The sequence below is a fragment of the Leguminivora glycinivorella genome, chromosome 19 (assembly GCF_023078275.1).
Source record: "Leguminivora glycinivorella isolate SPB_JAAS2020 chromosome 19, LegGlyc_1.1, whole genome shotgun sequence".
In the NCBI taxonomy this organism is placed as follows: domain Eukaryota; kingdom Metazoa; phylum Arthropoda; class Insecta; order Lepidoptera; family Tortricidae; genus Leguminivora; species Leguminivora glycinivorella.
Window position 1 is genome coordinate 12,159,435 of NC_062989.1, and position 21,969 is coordinate 12,181,403.

General features: G+C 41.5%; 2 protein-coding genes across 5 annotated transcripts in view; one reads left to right on the forward strand and one right to left on the reverse strand.

Moving 5' to 3' along the window:
- Nucleotides 1-7,205, forward strand: part of LOC125236395 (Fanconi anemia group J protein homolog) — a 127,499-nt gene extending 120,294 nt beyond the window's left edge. For all 4 annotated transcript variants that reach the window (XM_048143179.1, XM_048143180.1, XM_048143181.1 and 1 more), the window contains 3 exons: nucleotides 4,939-5,063; nucleotides 6,215-6,341; nucleotides 6,844-7,205. In XM_048143179.1, the coding sequence (XP_047999136.1) occupies nucleotides 4,939-5,063; nucleotides 6,215-6,341; nucleotides 6,844-6,945 (354 nt within the window). In that variant the 3' untranslated portion in view covers nucleotides 6,946-7,205. The remainder of the gene's footprint in view (nucleotides 1-4,938; nucleotides 5,064-6,214; nucleotides 6,342-6,843) is intronic.
- Nucleotides 7,206-8,989: 1,784 nt separating this feature from the next.
- LOC125236808 (PR domain zinc finger protein 5-like) lies at nucleotides 8,990-21,506 on the reverse strand. Its single transcript, XM_048143739.1, has 11 exons — nucleotides 21,324-21,506; nucleotides 20,973-21,252; nucleotides 20,272-20,434; nucleotides 19,062-19,138; nucleotides 17,783-17,913; nucleotides 16,483-16,628; nucleotides 14,628-15,535; nucleotides 13,780-13,946; nucleotides 12,546-12,655; nucleotides 10,385-10,489; nucleotides 8,990-9,107 (listed from the first exon to the last, which is right to left on the reverse strand). The coding sequence occupies exons 1-11, from the start codon at nucleotides 21,354-21,356 to the stop codon at nucleotides 9,089-9,091; spliced, it is 2,139 nt and encodes a 712-aa protein (XP_047999696.1). The 5' UTR covers nucleotides 21,357-21,506; the 3' UTR covers nucleotides 8,990-9,088.
- Nucleotides 21,507-21,969: the final 463 nt, after the last annotated feature.

The window sequence follows — 21,969 nt, forward strand, 5'->3', positions numbered from 1 at the left end:
CCGCCGAAGTTGCGTAGAAGTTGCTTCCTCGTTAACGACCTCTGCGGTGCCGCCGAACAACGTTGTGGCCGCCGCATAGGCGTCGCGTGTGACGCTGTAAGTATGTCTGCTGCTGCCCCGACGCGAGCGCCGCGCCGTTAGTGATCAGTCGTCAATACGCAGGCTACCAGCGCGGCCACCTACGCCGCGAGCCTGCTGAAGCTGTCCACCAATATCGCTGGCCGCCACGCTTATGCTGGCGCCTCGATGGTGATGCAGAGCGTTCGTCTGCCGTGACAACGCCGCGATCCTGCTGAAGCTGTCCACCAGTATCGCTGGCCGCCACGCTTATGCTGGCGCCTCGATGGTGATGCAGAGCGTGCGTCTGCCTTGACAACGCCGCGAGCCTGCTGAAGCTGTCCACCAATATCGCTGGCCGCCACGCTTATGCTGGCGCCTCGATGGTGATGCAAAGCGTTCGTCTGCCGTGACAACGCCGCGATCCTGCTGAAGCTGTCCACCAGTATCGCTGGCCGCCACGCTTATGCTGGCGCCTCCATGGTGATGCAGAGCGTTCGTCTGCCGTGACAACGCCGCGAGCCTGCTGAAGCTGTCCACCAATATCGCTGGCCGCCACGCTTATGCTGGCGCCTCGATGGTGATGCAGAGCGTTCGTCTGCCGTGACAACGCCGCGATCCTGCTGAAGCTGTCCACCAGTATCGCTGGCCGCCACGCTTATGCCGGCGCCTCGATGGTGATGCAGCGAGCTCATCTGCCGTGACAACGCCGCGATCCTGCTGAAGCTGTCCACCAGTATCGCTGGCCACCAGTATCGCTGGCCGCCACGCTTATGCTGGCGCCTCGATGGTGATGCAGCGCGCTCATCTGCCGTGACAACGCCGCGATCCTGCTGAAGCTGTCCACCAGTGTCGTTGGCCGCCACGCTTATGCTGGCGCCTCGATGGTGATGTAGAGCGTTCATCTGCCGTGACAACGCCGCGACCCTGCCGAAGCTGTCCACCAGTATTGCTGGCCGCCACGCTTATGCTGGCGCCTCAGTGGTGATGCGGAGCGTAATACTGTTAACCGCTGCACAGGCGTCGCAATCCTTCTGCTGCGTCTGTCATGACAACGCCGCAAGCTACTTGAAGTTTTCCACCGGTGTCGTCGGCCGCCACGCTGATGCTGGCGCCTTGATGTCGCCTCGATCGCACGAGGTAAGATTGCAGACGCGGCGACCTTCATCGCGCCACCGAGCGCAATACTGCGGCTGCCGCGAAGGCGTCGCTAATTTTCCTGTCGCGTTTGCTGTGACGACGCCGCGAACTCTGTCGATGCTGTTCACCGATGTAGCTGACTGCCACGCTGGCGCCGGTGCCTCCCGCGCTGACGGCGGCGACCTCGAGAGGGCCACCGAGCACGATACTGCGTGACGCGACAGGGGCATCGAAGACGCCTTTCGAGCTGACGACGGCCGTCTCAATCTCACCGCCGAACGTAACACCGTCTGCTGCAGTGACAAGCTGGTAAGATTGCTGATGTGCTCCCTTGGTGTCGCTGGCCGCCACGCCGACGTCGGCGGCTGCCGTCGCGCCTGATGTCACGCTCACCGCGAACACTGTCTTCCGCTACAATGGTGCCACGACCACGACTATCCAGGCCCCGTCTGCTACGGTATCGTTGCAGACTCTGTTGCTGACCAGGCTGATACTACCCTCCAATGTGACGCCGGGCGCCGCTATCAGCTGACATCCCGTACACTATGGTATCCACTCTTCTCTTTCCAGTTCCCGTGAAATACTTTGACAGTATTTACACTCTATTTTGACCAAGGACTCCTCCGTCGCCGAAGTGAGAACAGATAAATTCTAAAGATGCTACGTCCTAACGTGGCTTGGCCACCCATAGTTGAACGAGGTAAGACGTCAATAACCGGACGAGGAGCCGCACTGCTGCGAGGGTGTCCTGACGATGTTCGCGAGCTATCTAATCGGAGAGGCGCCTCGCGAGACGACCCTGTGGTTCCTGTACATCGCTCATTGTGTAGGTCAAACACATCGTAAAGGTTTGCGGAATTAAAAAAAAAAAAAAAATATCTCTCAGAATGTCCAGATCTGAATTCGAGCCAGCGTCCTGCATCCTGAGCGTGCGTCTGTTTACCGGGCGGACACCAAAACCGATCGGTAATCTGGCCGCGGGGGTTCCAAGTACACGAAGATTTCCCGGAGGCTTGTGGCGCCCCCTGTCGATTCGAGAGATGAACTTGTTCGCCGAGCCTCTAATAAACAAATTGGGAAAAATAAACCCGCTTCGCCTTAGTGAACTTGAGATTCCAGCTCAAAGCGAAAGGGGCCAGGAACTCAGGAGGACTTCAGTAGTTATCATCTGGCTCGACTATACTGAATTAATAGTGCTTGATTCGATCGTAGTCCCTGATTTCATCAATTTCACAACTTTCGTAGTCTACAGAGGAAGGTTGCACCGCTGCAGTTTCCAGCATTACCTCGTACAGCTGCCGATAGCTGTAGGCCAATCGCTCCTGTTTTGCTTGCATCTGCAGCCCGATAAGACCTTCAATAATCGTAACATTGTACGAAGTAAAGCTCTTCCGATGGAAAATAATCTTCTACAGGCAGTGGCGCTGGCGACTGAAGTGACATGCAGCCGGATTAAGGTTCGCATAGCACTATATGCTATGCACAGTTCGGTTGTATGTTATGTTATGCTGTACGATGGCAGGACTACATCTCTTCTGTTACGAGTAACTACGACAGTAACTGCTGACTCCAACAGACTGTCGTACGAGGTCAGTATGCACCCCCTGGGAGCCAAGTGACCTTCGGTGACCTCGCCTTCTTCTGCTTCGCCCGTCATCGTACCTCTTCGTCTGCGAGAGCCCTGCATTACGCCGTACAACGGTACGTATTAAGCCTCCGCCACACATAAAGCGCATTCCGCTTCGCTAACGCTACGCTATCAGCGCGCTGAATGCGCGCGCATTCCGCTCGCGTCCCGCGCGCGTTGCGCTCGCAATCCGCGCTCGTTAGTTCCCGCTAGCGCCCACTGGGCGCAACGCCAGCGTTTGTGCGGTGCACCGCCATTATTGCGCTCCGCCTACGCTCTCAAAGCGCGCATGTGTGGCGGTGTTTTAATTCATCCCTTGACCTGCTACCACGACGTGTTCAGCAACCACCAGCGATGCGACACGGACGTCACCTCTCAGTCTACGCTGTCGACCTTCATTGCACGAAGTAGAAATCCGTCGCATCGGGTTTTGGATTAGGTAATGGATTACCCTAAGAGTCAATGACTGACTTGAAGAAATCGACTGATACCTCCGTCCAGTGTAGTAGCAATCGACAGCGCTCGTACTTTTCATCTTCTAGGCTAGTTTTACCGAGCGATCGGTATCCTCAATTGCCCTCACTAAAAAGAGTTCAGAGTTCAGGAGTCTCGCTTGCAACCGCGCTCGCTTGACGCGAAATAGTCTGATCGAAAATACCAGTATTGTAACAAATAGCCCTTGGGCGCGTGAGTGATGACCTTTTTCTGTGTTTGATATGGACGTAAGACGTTGGACTTTAAATAGTCATATCAAAGCTAATATTGATTTTGATAATTTTTACGAAGGGTTGACAAAAGCAGTATCAATTACGTTACCCTGCTACAGTACAGATAGTTACACTACTTTTACAGTTAATTTACACACTTTGTGTCTGAAATTGGGTTTATAACCTGATAAAATTACGTCTCTGTTAATAATAATAGTGTATCTAAAGTTTTTTGTATCTTGTTCAAGTCAACCTCGCCTACATCTTTTTTTTGGTTTTGATCTGCGATGATGCTGCGATGTATAATAATGTCATTTCTCTAACTATTCGCTGACTAAAGCGTCATCACGAAAATCTCTTTAGGCGTTTCTGGCACCGAGATATTCGCGGATCGAAGGCGATTTCGACTGATACATCTGTCAAATCGGTTCAACAACTGATTCTCTTATTCTTCTATGCTATGCCAATAGGGCTACCAAAGGCTTGCGCGCCAGCTGACTCGCCACCAGGAGATAATAAACAGGTCTCTATAAAGACCTCGGATATACAAACGGCACAAATAATATAAAAATTTTACCTTCCAATAAAATTATTATTATTTTGCCTGGTATATCCGAGGTCTGAGTGATGCCTTCCTGGTAGGCTTAATATACCGTCGGCACTTCTCCTCAACAATGAGGGTGGCTGGTGGCGGGTCGGGGCGCGGGGGGGGGGGGGGGGGGGCTTAGGTTGCAGGTGGGGAAAACGGGACTACCAACATCGCGGCGGTGTGACGCCGGAGCGACTTACAACGAACGATGGCGCCATCTATCGGTCCGATGCGACGTCTACGACGTACTCTCTCTATAAAGACCTCGGATATACCAGGCAAAATAATAATAATTTTATTGGAAGGTAAAATTTTTATATTAGGAGTATTAAATTATGCGAATTAATGTTTTTTACATAATAGTTAGTGGCTCTTTTATAATAGTTAGTAGCTTTCCTAAAACTAGTGCCGATACCAAATCTTGGGATTAGCTGTCAAAGCGGACCCCAGGCTCCCATGAGCCGCGGCGAATGCCGGGATAACGCAAGGAGGATGACGAGTTAGTGGCTCTGTTAACTTCACGATAATCACGATTAAATATTAATAATATAATATTCTAAATATTTGGACCACGTACGTTCTTTGAAAACTAAAAACGAGCAGCTTGTGTCAGGGACACCGCCGCAATGCACGCGAAAGCGTCCCGCTTTCTCGATTGCAATAAAGACGCTTTGTCAGTTTATTCATAGGTACTTATATAAGACGCAAGTAAATCTCGCCTTAAAACCGAAAAAGTGGGAAGTTTTACTAAAAACACTCACCTGACCTATAGTAAAGAAGTATAATAAAGAAAGTATAACAACAAATATGTATTTCAGATTGGTGTTCCGTATCCGAACACTTTCGACATGGCCGTGAAGGAGAAGATGAAATACAACGACAAGTACGCCGCGCAGAGAAACCTGCTGTCCAGCCGAGAGTGGCTTCGAGTACAAGCTTACAGGTAACAACACATTTTTTTATGGGATCGGAGGCAAACGAGCAGACAGGTCGCCTGATGGTAAGCGATCACTGCCGCCCATGGACACCCGAAACACCAGAAGAGTTGGAGGTGCGTTGCCGGCCTTCGAGATGGGTTTACGCCCTTTTTTGTGAAGGTTTGAAGGTCGTATCCGTCCGGAAATACCCACATCAAATCCAAATGTGAAATTGAAATGTGTCATTCCACGAAAAGTACCTTACGACGGTCGGCGTTTACGCCATCACTCGCTAGTGAGTAATTCCCGAAAAGTTTGTACATTTTGGGAAACCTAGTGGATCATGTTCAGCATCATGGACTCTATCATCCTACCAATTTTTATCTAAATCAGAGACGTGATCCAAATGTACAAACTTTTCGGGAATTGCTGTAGTACGGGTGCCGTTGTGCCTCAATACTAATTTTATTTATTTAATCGTATGGCAATAAATATTCAAATACAGAGAATTCATAAATCTAACTCCAGAGAATGAGGCCACTAATAGTGAGCAATTTAGACCTATTCCCTGTAATCCTACGTGTAGTTTTGCCAGTTGAACCATCGTTAATTTTCTTTCCAATAGACTTACCGGTCTGGCCTAGCGCGTAGTGACCCTGCCTGCTAAGCCGCGGTCCCGGGTTCGAATCCCGGTAAGGGCATTTATTTGTGTGATGAGCACAGATATTTGTTCCTGAGTCATGGATGGTTTCTATGTATATAAGTATTTGTATATTATATATATATCGTTGTCTGAGTACCTGCAACACAAGCCTTCGTGAGCTTACCGTGGGACTTAGTCAATCTGTGTAAGAATATCCCTACAATATTTATATGTATTTTATTTATTTTACTGATTAAGTAAGACTTTGCTTTTTTGTACGAAACCCGACAACTGTTTCGACGGAGCCCCGCCGTGCGGGGCTCCTATTTCTAGATTGTTTGCCCTTCGGGCATCTATAGGTAGTTACCTATAGATACCCGACAAACCTACCTATTACCTAGCCCTTACTATCGTTAAGTCTATTGAGAAGAAAATTCCCAATGGTTCAACTGGTAAAACTACGCGGTAAGACTAGAAGGAATAGCCTGCAATTTACTGATGTCAAGATGTGTAAGCCGTGTAACATTTCCCCAGGGCGCTGAACCAGGCGGTGGGGCGCTGCGTGCGCCACCGCGGCGACTGGGGCGCCGTGCTGCTGGTGGACGCCAGGTTCGAGAACCACTACTACACGGACCACCTCTCCAAGTGGGTCAAGGGATTTGTGAGTATATCATCGTGTTGTAGTTTTTTATACTACTTCGGTTGCAAACAAACGTATCCCCATTTCATCTTCGCAACCCATCATCATCATCATCATATCAACCTTTTATGGCCCACTGCTAAGCATAGGCCTTTCTTCTAGTACGCCACTTGTACCAATCCTGACCTGGGGACCGATTTTTGAATCTTGAACGCATGAATTCGCCGTTCGAAAGTTGTAGCATGACGTCGTTTTCCACAGACTTTCGAACGGCGAATTCATGCGTTCAAGATTCAAAAATCGGTCCTCCGGTCTGATCCAGTTATGACCCGCAATTTTCCGGATGTCGTCCACCCATCGGATGTCAAGCGCTTATTACGTAAGCGACCAACATTCCGTTAATATTTTTGTCAATCTGCCATCTCTCTGCCGACAGACATTGAAGTTTGTATTCTGTAGTAGTGTTAATTTTTCTAAAAAATTCAAATAAAGTGTAGTTACAATCGAAATATTTCATCCGCAGCTGGGCAACAATCACCACACGTACGAGAGCTTAGTCAACAGCGACTACAGTCTGGAGAGCTTCATGCAAACCATGACTATGGCGGATCAGGAAGAACATTAAACACATCCAGCAGCGTAGCACACTAGTTAGATAAACTTAGCATCAGTGCGTCCCTGTGGCACTTACATATAGTGCGAAAAGGACAGTCTGACGATATATCGTTCATCACGCGACCGTGCTTGCCTGCCTGGGCTAAGATGGACGGCTATTTGGGCGTTTTCCAAATTAAATCCCGAATATCGAATTTCACCAGATCTGGACGTGTTTGGCATTATTCTCAGAATCACAAGCTGATTCGATCCCGACTATAAAAAAGTGTGTCCTATTTTTTTTTCCTTTTACGTCACAATTTTAGTATGAACATACTACGAGCGTGACGTATTGGAAACTCGAATTTTGTATGGAAAATTTGGGACACATTTTTTTTATCCTCGGGATCGAATCAGGCAGGCAATTATGGTCGCGCGATAGACGATAAAATATCAGGCCGTCCCTATCGCACTATTAGTAAGTGCGATAGGGACGGCCAGATGTTTTATCATTTATCGCGCGACCATAATTGCCTGCCAGCTCGTGATTCTGAGAATAATGACCCCAAACACGTCCAGATCTGGTGAAATTCGATATGCGGGATTTTTTTTTTGAAAAACACCCATTTACCATTTGTAACCACGGCTGTCACCTCCTAACAAGTATGTAAGTGCGGAAATTACGCATGATATGACAAGTGACAAAAACACGACCATGATACGGAACCCACCTTGTGGGCACTCGCGTTGGGCTCCAGGGATCCTAGGAAGGCAAAAGATCGGCCTGAGTGGAGGGCTCTGCAACGTAACAGCGACTTATGGTGGTCACGACGAAAATGGTGGTCCTTCGTTGAAACCTCTCACGAGAACTCGTGAAATTTTTCTCAGATGCCTCGTTATAAAAGCGGGTGGTTAATTACGACTGATTAAACGGTGACATACATAGTGAGCACTTTTTTTGTCTAGTGACACATCCAGGTGCCGTAGCCGAATGACATTTCTGCGACGCGAAACGAAACGCCGCAAAAGGTAGTCTGACTCTGTCGCGCCAATATGCAAGAGCGATAGAGACATATATCGACGAGCGTTTCGTTTCGTGAGCGTTTGTGCCATTCGGCTACGTACCGAGTTTGCACTCATGTTGCATGCTGTTTGTACAGTCAGACAATTGAAACCCTAGGCCACTCTACAACCATGTCAAAATGACAAGTAGCAAGAGATTTCTTACAATTTGATTTATAACGTCACTATGACATAGTTCTACAGATTCACAAGAGTTGGCACAAATGGAAAGAACAGTTTAACAGTTACGACTATATACCGAATTACCGATACAGGTGTCACTCATACAATCAAAGTTTTGTTCATTCATGCCAGCTATCATAAATCGACCTATCTGTCCTTACGGCCGATAGTCTACTATCATATGTTTGTCATAGAAATATGGTCATATGCAACATGCCGTCCTTTTTCTTCACGTTGGAGAAAAAGGGAGGCATATAGACCTATGATCATATTTCTATGATAAACATATGATAGTGGACTATCGGCCTAGGTGATTGAGTTTTATGAAATTGAGTTTTTTTTGTGTGTGCTATATAATAGCAGAAAAATAATTGTTATGTTCTAAGATGTAAATATAATAAGATATTGTAAGTTTATTGTAATCATTCAATGAAGTTGTAAACTAATTATTTTTACAATAAAACAATTCTTTTATTCATTGGTTTTCTTTGTCGGTAATTTCATTCTCATAATAAATTTCCTAAAGGCTGGGTCGTGACCAATATTGGGACTTGAGAGGATCTGTGTGGGCCCTCGAAGTATGTACAGTCAACCAATTTTATTGGAACCCTAGCCCACTCTACAACCATTTCAAAATGACAAGCACTATGACATAATTCTACAGTGGCCTAGTTCCAATTGGTTGACAGTACTAGGAAATCTTAGTTACCAAAAATATTTATTAAATTGTCAGTTATTGTTACGCCATAGGAATAACTTAAAATGGTGTTTTTTTAAGCAAATGGGATATGGAAGAATATAAAAAGACACATAGGTAGATTCAAATATATTTAATATTCACGATTGATATAATATTAACGAAGTGCATTATCACAGTATTATTGTTAAGCACAATATTTTTAATTGAACTAACAGAGCTCCAAAGGTCGTCATCGCTGCCACTGTACGCTGAAAAGAAATAACACAAACACCTCTTAAAAACTTATATTAGCTTTTCACAAATTACGATAACTACAGCTTGACAAAAAAGGGTAGAAATTGAACTGTTTTTTTTTTTTTTCAAAGCAACATTTAAGGGGCTCCACGCACTTTTCATCGATTTTTGACAAGTTTTGAGTTGAAACTCCTAAATTTGCACTACAGATAGAATTATAAGACCAACGGCCATCGGTTCTTCAATCTTTTATCCCTAATCATAAGAGCCATATTTTGAAAAAAAAAAATCATACTTATTTTTTTAATGAATTTTTGAAACATGGTCTTAAAAAGCACTTTGATTAGTAAAGGGTGTAAACATATATGAAATCGACAGTTTTGGATCCTAAAATTGTTCAACTTTGATGCCAAATATCACAGAAAAAATGAGCCGTGAAGTAATTATGAGATACTATTTTGTTTTAAAGACGATGCTGTTAATATGATAGGCTTTAGAAACTATCATAAATATCAATGGATTCAAATCGAAGGTCATTGGGGCAAGGAACGCCCTTAACTATTCTCATTGAAGTGTCAAAATTTGTCAAAATAGTTGCCACATGCAAAACTCCCCTCTGTTACAGCACGGGACAAAACTCCACGTTGTAGCAAAATAAATAAGTATCTAGGTTTAATAATTAGTCTGTATGTCAACTAACACTATTTTATAAATTCAATGTATATGTTATGTTATAACAGCTATGGATTTTTTATCCAAAATAAAATTGTTGTATTTATTATTTATTTAAAACAATAGGCTAGTTTCCTATACTTAAAATAAAATATTTTATGCAGTGCACGAAATAAAACACCACATAATTAGAAGAATAATATGGACAGTAGTTATGTTTAAACATAATTTCTATTTAATAAGTCAAAGAGAAAGATGTAAAGTAAATGAATTGACCGTGACGTCACTCCTCAGTATTTCATATTAGCAAATCGTTTTGACATTTCTTAAAAAGAAGCTGATTTGACTAGTAGGAAACTAGCCTATATTTACCGGGCTGTAACGATCAATATCATTTTCGGTAACAAAAAAAGGAAAGTTATACAAACTACTATCCAAATGTAAATACTTTTTGGGAATTGCTAGAGTAACATGATGAAAACAAATAATCTCTAAAACTAGCAATAACAGACCCTTTAGCACAACCTGCCTTGTCGCGCGCGAGTCCATACATCAAGCGCGACTTCAAGTATGGACTCGCGCGCGACAAGGCAAGTTGTGCTAGAGGGGCAGGACTTACTGTTGTGTGCAGTCGACGGTCCGCTCGTGTCGCTTCAGATGGGAAATCTGTTGGAACGCACGCTGGCAGATGTCGCACGAATATGGCCGCTCGCCCGAGTGCAACCTGTGAACATTTCGATGCCGTTATTATCACTATTTTAACCCCCGATGCAAAAACGACGGCGTGTTATAAGTTTGACGTGTCTGTCTGTCTGTGCCATTGTAGCTCCCGAACGGATGAACCGATTTTGATTTAGTTTTTTTGTAAGCCGAATTAGTTGGGAGTGTTCTTAGATGGCTAATTTTCATGAAAATCGGTCCACTATGTCGAGGTTTTTTCAAAATTTTTATTTTGTGGTTCAGTTACTAGGCAATACTATACGCAATTATATTATTCATTTGACCCAAAAAACTTGAATGAGTCTCTTGGTAAAATAAACGAAGACTTATTAACTATAGCCAAATGGTCTAAGAACAGCAACCTTGTGTTAAACCCATCGAAGTCGCAATATATAGTTCTAGGAAATAAATGGCAGCGAAAAGCCGTCAGAGAACAAGACCCAAGCCTACTAATTGGACACGAACCTATTACCCAAGTTGACAGCACAAAAAACCTGGGTCTCGTGTTGGACGGCGAGCTACGGTATTTTGAGCACGTTAATCTGAAAATTAGGAATGCTTTCTTCAGACTAAAAGTATTGTACAATATCCGGAAATATCTGTCAGTTGAAGTGAGAGAGATACTAGTGGAGCCCATTTCAACTACGCAGATGTGGTGTACGGCCCAAGACTGTTAGCAGTGACGAAAAAAGCTATTCAACGCGTACAAAATGCATGTGTTCGATTCTGCTACGAAGTACCTAGGCGAGCTCATATCACACCATTTCTCAATGATAAGAAACAGCTAAACATGGAGAACCGCAGGCAACATCATTTGGCCTATACTGTTAGAAAGGTTTTAGATCGTCAAAAGCCCTACTACCTGTACGAAAAGTTAAAATGGGTAAATGACTCACGCACCAGATCGCTAAGAAGCTGCACCAAACTTGTTACCCCTAAGCATAAAACTGCGTTCTTTAGAGGGAGCTTCAAGTTTGCTGCCGCCAAAGTGTGGAATGATCTGCCCCTCCACTACGTGAGCCTATCACGCTGTATAAATACAAACGTTTAGTACAGGCTCACCTATTAGATAAGCAGAGTGGATTGTTCCCTCGCTGATGCTGACCGCTGATCGATGGGAATCCCCAACATTGTAAGTGACAAATATACAACACAAACAAATGCACACGCACACACACACACACACACACACACACACACACACACACACACGCACGCACGCACGCACGCACGCACACACACACACACACACACACACACACACACACACACACACACACACACACACACACACACACACACACACACACACACACACATTCACACATCAACGCCGGCAAACAAAGATAATTGCATCTGTCCATTCAATACGTCATTATACTTATACTGTTCCATTTTTAGATGCCTACTCTTTGGAAATTTCGTTGATGTAAATGTGATTTAATTTATAATTTTCTCTTTAATTTTTATTTTTTATTTTGATTGTTATTTTCTTTTTTAAATTTGTATGGCAAAATCGCTGATGTCACATAGGATAATAGTAGTAGCACTAATGAATTGTTATGTATACCCAATTATGAGCGCAATTGTACCTACTTTCTTTGTAATTTTCTCCGACCGTCCTTAGTCTGGGATCGGTCTGAAAACCAGCGCCGGGCATCTTGTCCCGGCACACGCTGAGACCGAAACCCTTTGCCCAATACGAAAAATTATCTCTGCATGTATTTTACTCACTATATTAATAGATATAACTCATCTTGTTGTAACTGTAATAGTTTTTTAATAATTGTATGTATAAGGCAATAAACCTTTCTTATTCTTATTCTTATTCTATATGCTCGCTTTTGGAGTAGATCCAATAATTTTAAGGCATATAGATGGAAGCTAACACTCGAAAATGACGACACTACCCTTGCAAAACAAAGTATGTCTGACATGTCTGTATCTGTAAGCTGTAGTCTGTATGTTCGTGATTAACTCAAAAAATACTGAACGTATTTTCATGCAGCTTTCTACAATGTAGGTGCCTATTTGTAATGTTTAGTTAAAAGTAAGCATACCTATCATGTTTCTGCAAGTCGCACTGTTTGTAGAACCTCTTGCCACAGCCTTTCCTGTTGCATTTGTACGGCATCAGCTTCTCGTGGTCGCGCTCTACATGATTTTTTAACTGCAAAAAAGAGTTCTTGTTATTGGTAATAATACAATTTGTAGCTTATCGCCACTCGCTAGAATATGCTAGTTTGATTTATTCTTAAAATAAAATATTTGTTGAAGTGCACGAAATAAAGCACCACAATTAGAAGAAAAATATGAACAGTGGTTATTTTTAAACATAATTTCTATTTAATAAGACAAAGAGAAATATATAAAGTAAATGAATTGATCGTGACGTCTCTCCTCAGTATTTCATAATAATTCCATATTAGCAAATCGTTTTGACAGAAGCTGGTTTGACTAGTAGGAAACTAGCCTATTATGACTAACGGACACATGCGAATCCTATAAACATCAAACTTGAATACATACATACATACAATCACGCCTGTATCCCATAAATATATAAAGGATAGCAGCAATTCCCGTCAACTTTGTACAAAAATTAAGGGAAAAGTTAAATTTGTTTTTATTAATTCCTATTTTGTTACCAAGATTTTGTTGATGAATTGAGATTTTATTAAGTTTTATTTCGTCATTAAGGTTCTCTAGTATCTATATTTTCTTAATTATAACAATTATCCTGTATATATCTTACGAAAGTCGAATTATATTACTAAATGTTGGTAACAAAATAGGATCAATTAAAATTTGCTGACGTGGCATTGTACAAAGTTGACGGGAATTGCTGATAGGCAGAGCACATGAAACTACTCAAGTTTCAGTGCCACTCTTGGCAAATTCTAAATGCATTTTCTTTCTTTCAAATATTTTTTTCTTTTTTTACACTACGCCGGTGGCAAACAAGCGTACATCCCGCCTGATGGAAATCAGTCACCGTAACCTATGGACGCCTGCAACTCAAAGAGTGTCACATGCGCGTTGCCACCCCATTAGAAACTTGTACATTCCCTTTTGCTGTGTTAAATACACAGTAAAAAGGAGTGCACATGTTCCAAGGAGGGTTCGGGTTGCCGACGACTCAAAGGACAATAGACGGCATACATCAATTTTACATTTTTAGGAAAAATACCACAATTCAACGATGGAAATTTCGTTTGTGCCGCTACCCTTGCTTGTTGAGCGGAGTTCAAGCGGAGTCCGCACTAGCGGAGCGGTGTTGCTACAAGTACCAACCTTCCATACTGCGTCGTATATCTTCTCGCAGCCTGCGTGTTCGCAGCGGATCTGCCGCTTGGGACGCTGTTCATGAGCGGCGCGGTGCTTGTTGAGCGTCGAGCGGTAACTGAAGCGGAGACCGCACTGGCGGCAGCGGTGAGCTCGCAGAGATGGGTTGTGAATTGCTAAAATAAATTATCAATAATAAGGGAATAGTTATTTGTTTTACAAGGGGGCAAAGTAGTTGTTTAACCGCACGTGCCAATATTGATACCCGAGCAAGCGAAAGATTCCAATATTGAACCGCGAGCGTAGCGAGTGGCTCAAAAAGTGGAATCTTGAGCGTTGCGAGGGTTTCAAGGCACGAAGGTTAAACAAACTTTGCCACCGAGTGAAACACAAAATTTTTCACCACACCAACACGAACAAAATACTAACTATAAAACATCAAATTAAATCAAATCCATCAATTTATTCAATATTTATGATTCAAAGTAATCATTTATAGGTAAATTCTACCAGCCAGCTTAAGACATCAAGTTAAATTTTGTATGAAAACTCTTGTGGATAAAATGCAATTTTGCTATCTGTTTTCGAATAGCAAGTTGGTGTGGTGAAAATAAATTTACCGGTTGTCCCCTAACCAACGCCAAAATTAAAAGAGGTGATAGGACATCTTATTACCTATCATATTTGATTTTAATGAAAATGTCATGGTTTTCGTGATACTTTCGTGTTTTTGTTTGTGTGTTTTACTACTATCACCCCTTTTAATTCTGGCGTTGGTTTACTGGATATTGCTATTTTATGTGTTTGAATATTAGTAGGCAAGCAGAAATGAAATAAAGACAAAATAATAGTCTTACCTTTATGTGATTTATAATTCTCCTTCTTCTTAAATACTTTATTACAAGTCCGGCAAATAAATAACGTGCATTTCTTAATCTTTGGCTTAACTAAAACATTTTCCTTATTATCATTAGGTACTTCATTATTCAGCACAGGCTCTTCTATTTTCACTACAATCGGTTCATCTATCTGATAGTCAGTCTTATCTGCTTCTGGTGTAACTTCTGATGCTTTTTCTTCATTATTATTTTCAACTAATTCGACTCCTATGTTCAACATATCAGTCAACTGCTCAGCGTCTATACCACTGTTTAAACTAATTATAAATGTATCATCATCTTCAGTCGATACGTAATGTACGTTATTCTCTCCAATCAACTGACTTAAATTCGCTGCTAAATTTGTGCTAGCTTCCAAATCTACATCACTTTCAAAAATGGTCGCACATTCGTTAACGGAGACTGGAGGATTTTCAGGTTCAGTCTTATTTGTCTCCGGGACAACATCGGATAGCACATTCATGATATCTTGATCCATACTTCTCCCGTTATCAGCGAAATCGAAGAGTATTTCTCCATTTTTATCATTATAATCCATATCGTTAGTATTCATGTTGAAGATATGGGACGCTTGGAAGTTGTCTAAGTCTAGATCGTTGTAAAAGAGTTCATCGTCGAGACTGTGTAGCTGGTTCATAGCTTTGAGGAACTCTACATGCATGAGGTTGTCGTTGTTGTCTTGCATCTCGTTCTGGTTGTAGTTGAGAAGGTTGTTGTGTGAGAGGGAGAGGTAGTCGTCCTCTGCGGCGAGGATGTCGTCGACGATGGTGTCGAGGCGGTTGTGGTCCATCGTGAGTTGGACTTGCGACTTGTCGTGTTCTACAACGGTCGGCAGGTTTGAGGTGCTGGGAGCGTTTGTGTGTTGCCTGTTTTAAAAAGTTGGAACTTTTGGTCAATTTCGCAAAGTTTATGATTACCTGGCGATCAAATATATGAAAGAGGCGCGTTCCTAGCACACAGTCTAAACTCGAGTAGATGAACGCGTACTATGCTTGTATGAGTGAAATATGACAGGTCGACTGTTTGCGTTTTTAACAGATGGTAACTGTGAGGTAACCGAGAGCGGGTGGGCGGCACTTTCAGCGGGGAGCGGGAGTGACCATACAGTACGATAGTACTCTTTATTATACTGTGACAAAGTTTCTAAGAGCGGTTTCACACTACGTCCAATCCAAATCCGTGAAAATAAGATCCGTTTACGGTTGTAAAACTATTTGTGTGGTACTTACGCACTACGCACTACATCCGATCACCGTCATCCGATTTCTTTCCGTCACTCTCCGGATCTAGTACGTAAACTACCACACAAATAGTTCTACGGCTATGACGGATCTTATTTTTACGGATTCGGATCAAATCAAACGTAGTGCGAAACCGCTCTAATTGTTCGCTCTGTGGTGAAAGGTAATCTCTACATGACTCTTGCATGTTAGTGCAAAAAAGATTGGCATTTAATACGCTAAGGAGCGCAAACATGATCAAAAAACTATGTTCATATGTTATAGCTACAAGTGATGTTATAGACGAGTGCTTAAAAGGCCTAATAAGATAACATTACCTGTCCAACATAGGGGTGTTCCAATCAATTCTCGCGAAACCCCTGTCAGACTGCTGAATTTGTATATAGTTTCTTTTATAGATAAATATACAAATTCGGTTGTTTTATTTTCTACTTTTGTTTTGACTTATTTTTTATAACGAGTTTGTATATTTATTGTTAATAATGTGAAGGCCTAACGGAGCCGGCGTAGTCTGAATATGTAATAGTCGTAGGCTCCAAAATAAATACAGATTTAAAAAAATATAACATTACCTGACGCAGTGTTCCAATAAAGCACTCTTGTACTGAAACATCAATCCGCACACTCGGCAGTGGTTCTTCCGCGCTTTGGGATCCCCAGTTGTATTGTCGTTCTGATTTTTGGGGCACTTTGCACTGTGCCTCTTCATTGATGCTAACTAAAAAATAAGAAATTAAATATATAAATAAAGACCTATTGAACTAGGGAACAAATCAAATTATTTTATTAAATATTTTCAGATTTTTTTTCTATTTAAGTAGTTACACTACTGTATGTATAAATTATAAACAAAAATAATAGTACGTTGTGCAACAAGGGGAGGAATTGAACACTACTAACGAGAGTAAGTTAAATCGCGACGGCTTGCCGGAGCGATTTAAAGACTCGAGTTAGTAATATTCATACTCCCCGAGTGACACACAATGTTTTTGATCACACTCGCAATGTAAAAAATATGTAAATAGATGTAAAAAAGTTAAGCACGGTACTAGAAATTTCATTATTCCCTTGGGAGAACGATTTTTCTATAACTCACGCTCCGCCTGCGTGCACATTTAAAGTGCGGGTGTGATGAAAAAAAAATTAAACCCCGTTTGGATTCTTGGAGCGATCGGATTATAGAATAGAGAATTCGTAGCTTATTTTGTATGAAATTAAACAATTTATCTGTAAAATAAACGTATTTATCTGTAAACATAAAGTTAGTTCTTAAAAATCCAATATTTTATTTTATTGGGTGCTATTTAATGAGAAATAAAAAGCTTTGTCTCGATTTTTTCGTAAAATCATTCGACGGTAACCAACAGTCAAGACAACGAGTGAAGTGGTTGGGGTTTTAACCCTTAAATGCATGATGATGTATATATGCATCATATCTTTGATGGCCCGCGGCTCAATATGTAGCCATCCAAAATTTTTACCATAAAGATTTCACAAATAGTGTACCTTTTTATTAGTAGTAAAACTTTTGATATATTATTTACCAATAATTATATATATTTGTATAAATATGATTTAGTCTATTCAACTTCGAACACCGATTTAGTATTAAAATCAATGTTAAATAATATTTTTATTATTTTTCCCAAAGTCAGAAAACCATTGTCTCTCACATATATTAATTTCGCGTTAAAAGAAAAAATCATCATAGGCCACAGCATCTTTAACAGATGATTTTTAACAGATGATTTTTGCAGCGACTTTTACGAGGTATGTGCGCCGACAGAGATCGGAGGTACGGCGCATCTTTTGCGCACGGCGCAGATTCAGATTAAAGAGGTCCTGCTGTAATAAGTATCAAATGCATCATACCTGTTTATACCTATTTCCGCAGCCCGCACAGCAGTAGGGCTTCTCATTGGTGTGCGTCAACAGGTGCCTCTTCAAATTACACTTGTCCTTGAACTCCATCTGACATACTGAGCACGCAAACTTCCTTACTTCTGCGAAAATTATTTATACATTATACACTGTGTTTTTTTTGTTTTCCGTTAAATTCGACACGTCGTTAGGTTCATTATCAGAAACCACCCTGTATATCACTTTTAGCAAAGACATATATAACTCCGTATAGACAGACAAAGTCTAAGAAAAAAAACGTACCTCAGTACCATACAGAAAAAGGTACGGTAGCCTAGATGGCATTACACCTTTGGGGTGCGCTCAGCTAGATGGCGCTAATATTAATATTTGACATTTAAAAACATATCAAGCTAAAAATATGGGCCAAATTGTCAAAACTGAGGTTCACAAGTTTTAAGCCTGTGTCAAGAGATGGCAGTCTATATGTCGGCGGCCGAACGAAGAATCCGACAGATCACGAGATTCCTAGGCATATCGTGAAACGTGATTACACATTTTACTTTGACAGTAACTCTCTATAATACTCGATTCTCTTTGCATTTACTTAAATTCGCAAAAAAATTTCATCATTTTCATACATAATAAATGAATTTATTAGTGTGAGAGACCCTCAAGAATAACATTCAAATTAGTGTCAAGTGATTGACGGCACATGTCAAAACAAACAGCATTAGGAATTGGTAAAGGCTGTCACACACATGTTCAGCAATTATCTTTATTTAATAACTCGATAACCGCAAGAGTTAAGACGCTAGTTTCTTAGAGAAATTAATTGTATTTGATGTAATGGGTCTTCCCTTAAAGTTAACGGAATTCAATAAAAACAGGGTGTATTGTTGTCTTGCGTTCTTGCTTTTTCTTAAGTGTATACTGCACTGTTTTTCCACATCTCGGACACTGGCGATCAAACATATGAAAGAGGCGCGTTCTTAGCACACATTCTAAGCTTATGTAAGTGAGTGTGTCTAAGGTGAACGCGTACCATGCTTGTATGAGTTAGATATGACAGGACGACTGTACGCGTTTTTGACAGGCGGTAACTGTGAGGTAACCGAGAGCGGGTGTGCGGCACTTTCAGCGGGGAGCGAGAGTGGCCATACCGTACGATAGTACTCTTTATTATATTGTGGTTTTTCTGTATTCAGGTGTGCAATAAAATGTGTTTGTAGTATAATAATTGAAGATTGATAAAGTTGTATTATAAGATTTTTTATATGTATATACTTACTATTGTGCATATCTATGTGCCTCTTTAAATCTGACTTTTTATGGAAAGCTTTTTCACATTCGTCACACTTGTGGGGCCTAGAAATAAAAAAAATATTATTTTATACACATCGAATATTCTAAAATTTACACTTAACTCAGGGTTAGTGGGTGTCATCTGTCAAATTCCATATAAAATGGTGGGTTAACCCTCCATTTTCGTTGGTGCAAGTGGCCCTAAGGTCAATCCATATTTGGGTAAGTGTGGCATACAGAAAAGTAGTCCAGCCTTCACATTTGGCCTGTTTAAACAATAATCAGTGTCCACTAACACGTAACAATAATCCATACTAAATTGTGTGGGTCTGTTTGTTGGTTCGTATACGGAACGACGAATTGACGTGATTTTTTAAGTGGAAATAGTTAAAGGGATGGAGAGTGACATAAGCTACTTTTTGTATCTTTCTAACGCGAGTGAAGCCGCAGATGAAAGCTAGTACTTTATAAATTTACTACAAAATGCGAGTAGCAAGCGGTAAATGTATAAACTCGCAAAAACACTGGTAACAATAAAACATCAGTAACTACATAAATGGTTAAGGAGATAGTGTATGGAGCAGAGCTCTTAAGAATACCAAAGATTAAGAATTTTGTGGCCTCAAGAAGAGCCTGCCACCCTGAGCTATGGCCTGGATGGCCGTAGGGTAATATGCCCCTGGCCTTACCCATGTTAACCTTAGTAGAAAGTATTGCCCTAAATTTCTATCAGAAGTTTAAAGGGTAACAATTTTAATGACGACCGGTCTGATTCAGTCGGTAGTGACCCTGCTAAGCCGCGGTCCTGGGTTCGAATCCTGGTAAGGGCATTTATTTGTGTGATGAGCACATATACTTGTTCCTGAGTCATGGATGTTTTCTATGTATATAAGTATGTATTTATCTATTTAAGTATGTATATTGTTGTTTAGCACCCATAGTACAAGCTTTGCTTAGTTTGGGGCTAAGTTGATCTGTGTAAGGTCCCCAATATTTATTTATTTATTATTTATTAAATATAAATTCTCAAAATCCATGTTTTAATTTAACATTCTACAAATATTAACGCGAAATCATGTCCCCATTATAAGACATCCACACATTATTGCCGAAATTGGTTTGTAGCAACATTCTTTCAGGATCAAACAAAAAGTTGTCAGGCTTTACCCCAGGCCGGTTTTATTTTCTGTTTTTACCTGTACTCTAAATGTGTGGAGAAGAGATGCTGCTGGAGCCTCCAGAGAGCTTCAAAGGACAGGCTGCAGTGCTGGCACCGCCACACTCGCTCCAGCGGCTTGTGGATGAGGCTGTGCTTCATCAGGTGCTGCTTCGTGGCAAACTTCTGGTCTGGGCACTTGTCTAAAATGCGTTACTCATTTAAATTGTTTGTTTAATATTTTAGTTAAAAATGTAACAGACATTGTAATAAAGTATATTAATATTGAAGATCTAGACTAGCTCCCATAGCACACCTTGGACACTGGTGATCAAAATAAATATATGAAAGAGGCACATTCCAAGCACAGTCTAATCTTCTGTAGGTGAACGTATATTATGCTTGTATGAGTGAAATATGACAGATCGACTGTTCGCATTTTTAACAGGCGGTAACTATGAGGTAACCGAGGGAGTGGCCATAATGTATGATAGTACTCTTTAATATACTGTGCCCATAGTAAGCTTAATGAGGGTTACATTGTGGGTATTGAACATCGATATGTATAAGGTATGATTAATACTAGAAAACATCCATGGCTTGGCTTAGGAAAGTATATAAATATATGTGTTCATCACACATACATATGCCTTTAGTGGGATTTGAACCCTGGCTTCAACCTTTACTTGAGCCTCTCTTCTCTTAGTAATTAGCAGGCAAGAAAATATAGCAAATACATACCGCAAACCCAAGCATTGCCCTTGGAATGTATTCTAAGGTGACCATAGTACTTCTTAGCATTGTCAAACTTTTTCTGACAAATCTCGCAGTGCAAGGTGGTGGGGCCGTTGAGGTCGGGCTCCTCCAGCGGCTCGTCCGGGGACAGAAACTGGGCCAAGACATCGTCATGCCCGAGCAAGCCACTGTGCGAGGGCAAACTGGAGTGCAGCTCCTCATAACCACAATCAGGATTTACGTTCTTGATATTTAGTGCCAAATCAGCACTGTCCGAGTCTACAAACTGAGAGTAATAAATGTTATTAATGATAATGACTAGGTTGATTGCATAAATAGTAAACTAACAGTACGTACTGGTAGGCTAAAGAAGGATAGTGTCGAATCCATGGCATATTATAACAAGCACGCCTCTTTCAAATATCTTCCTTTAAATTAAATGTAACATGTTAGAAGCAACTTTGTACATAAAAATTAAAATTACAAATATTACAATGTTTATTTTACTTCTCAAGAAAAGAAATATGGTGGCCAAAGGCCATCTGCTGATGCTGACAGTTAAAAAAAATTGCCAGATACATAAACTTAATTTATTCATTTATAAAAATGTGTTCGCACGACGCCCACGACGGTAAGTATGGTCGTAGCGTAGTGTGTAAAGTACTTTACAAAACTTTTGACGTGATAAACGTCTAATAACTCGTTACTACGGGCAGCATGCACGAAAAAGATGACGTCATTGTCCCGTTTCCCAATATAGCTAAAGCGCCATCTATTGGCGCGCGTAGGAACTAAGCGGCTGATCGATGCGCTCGGTATGGTTGTAGCGTGTGGCCTGAGTAAAGCACCACAGCTGCGACAGATGGCGCGCCCGTGTTTATTATTTTTGAGTGTTTGTAATTTAAAAACATGAAAGATTGCATTAAAATAAGCAACTTTTATAGAATGAAGTTGTTTGAAAAACCTACTTATTTAGGAGTTAGAGCAGTACGAAGTTGCGAAT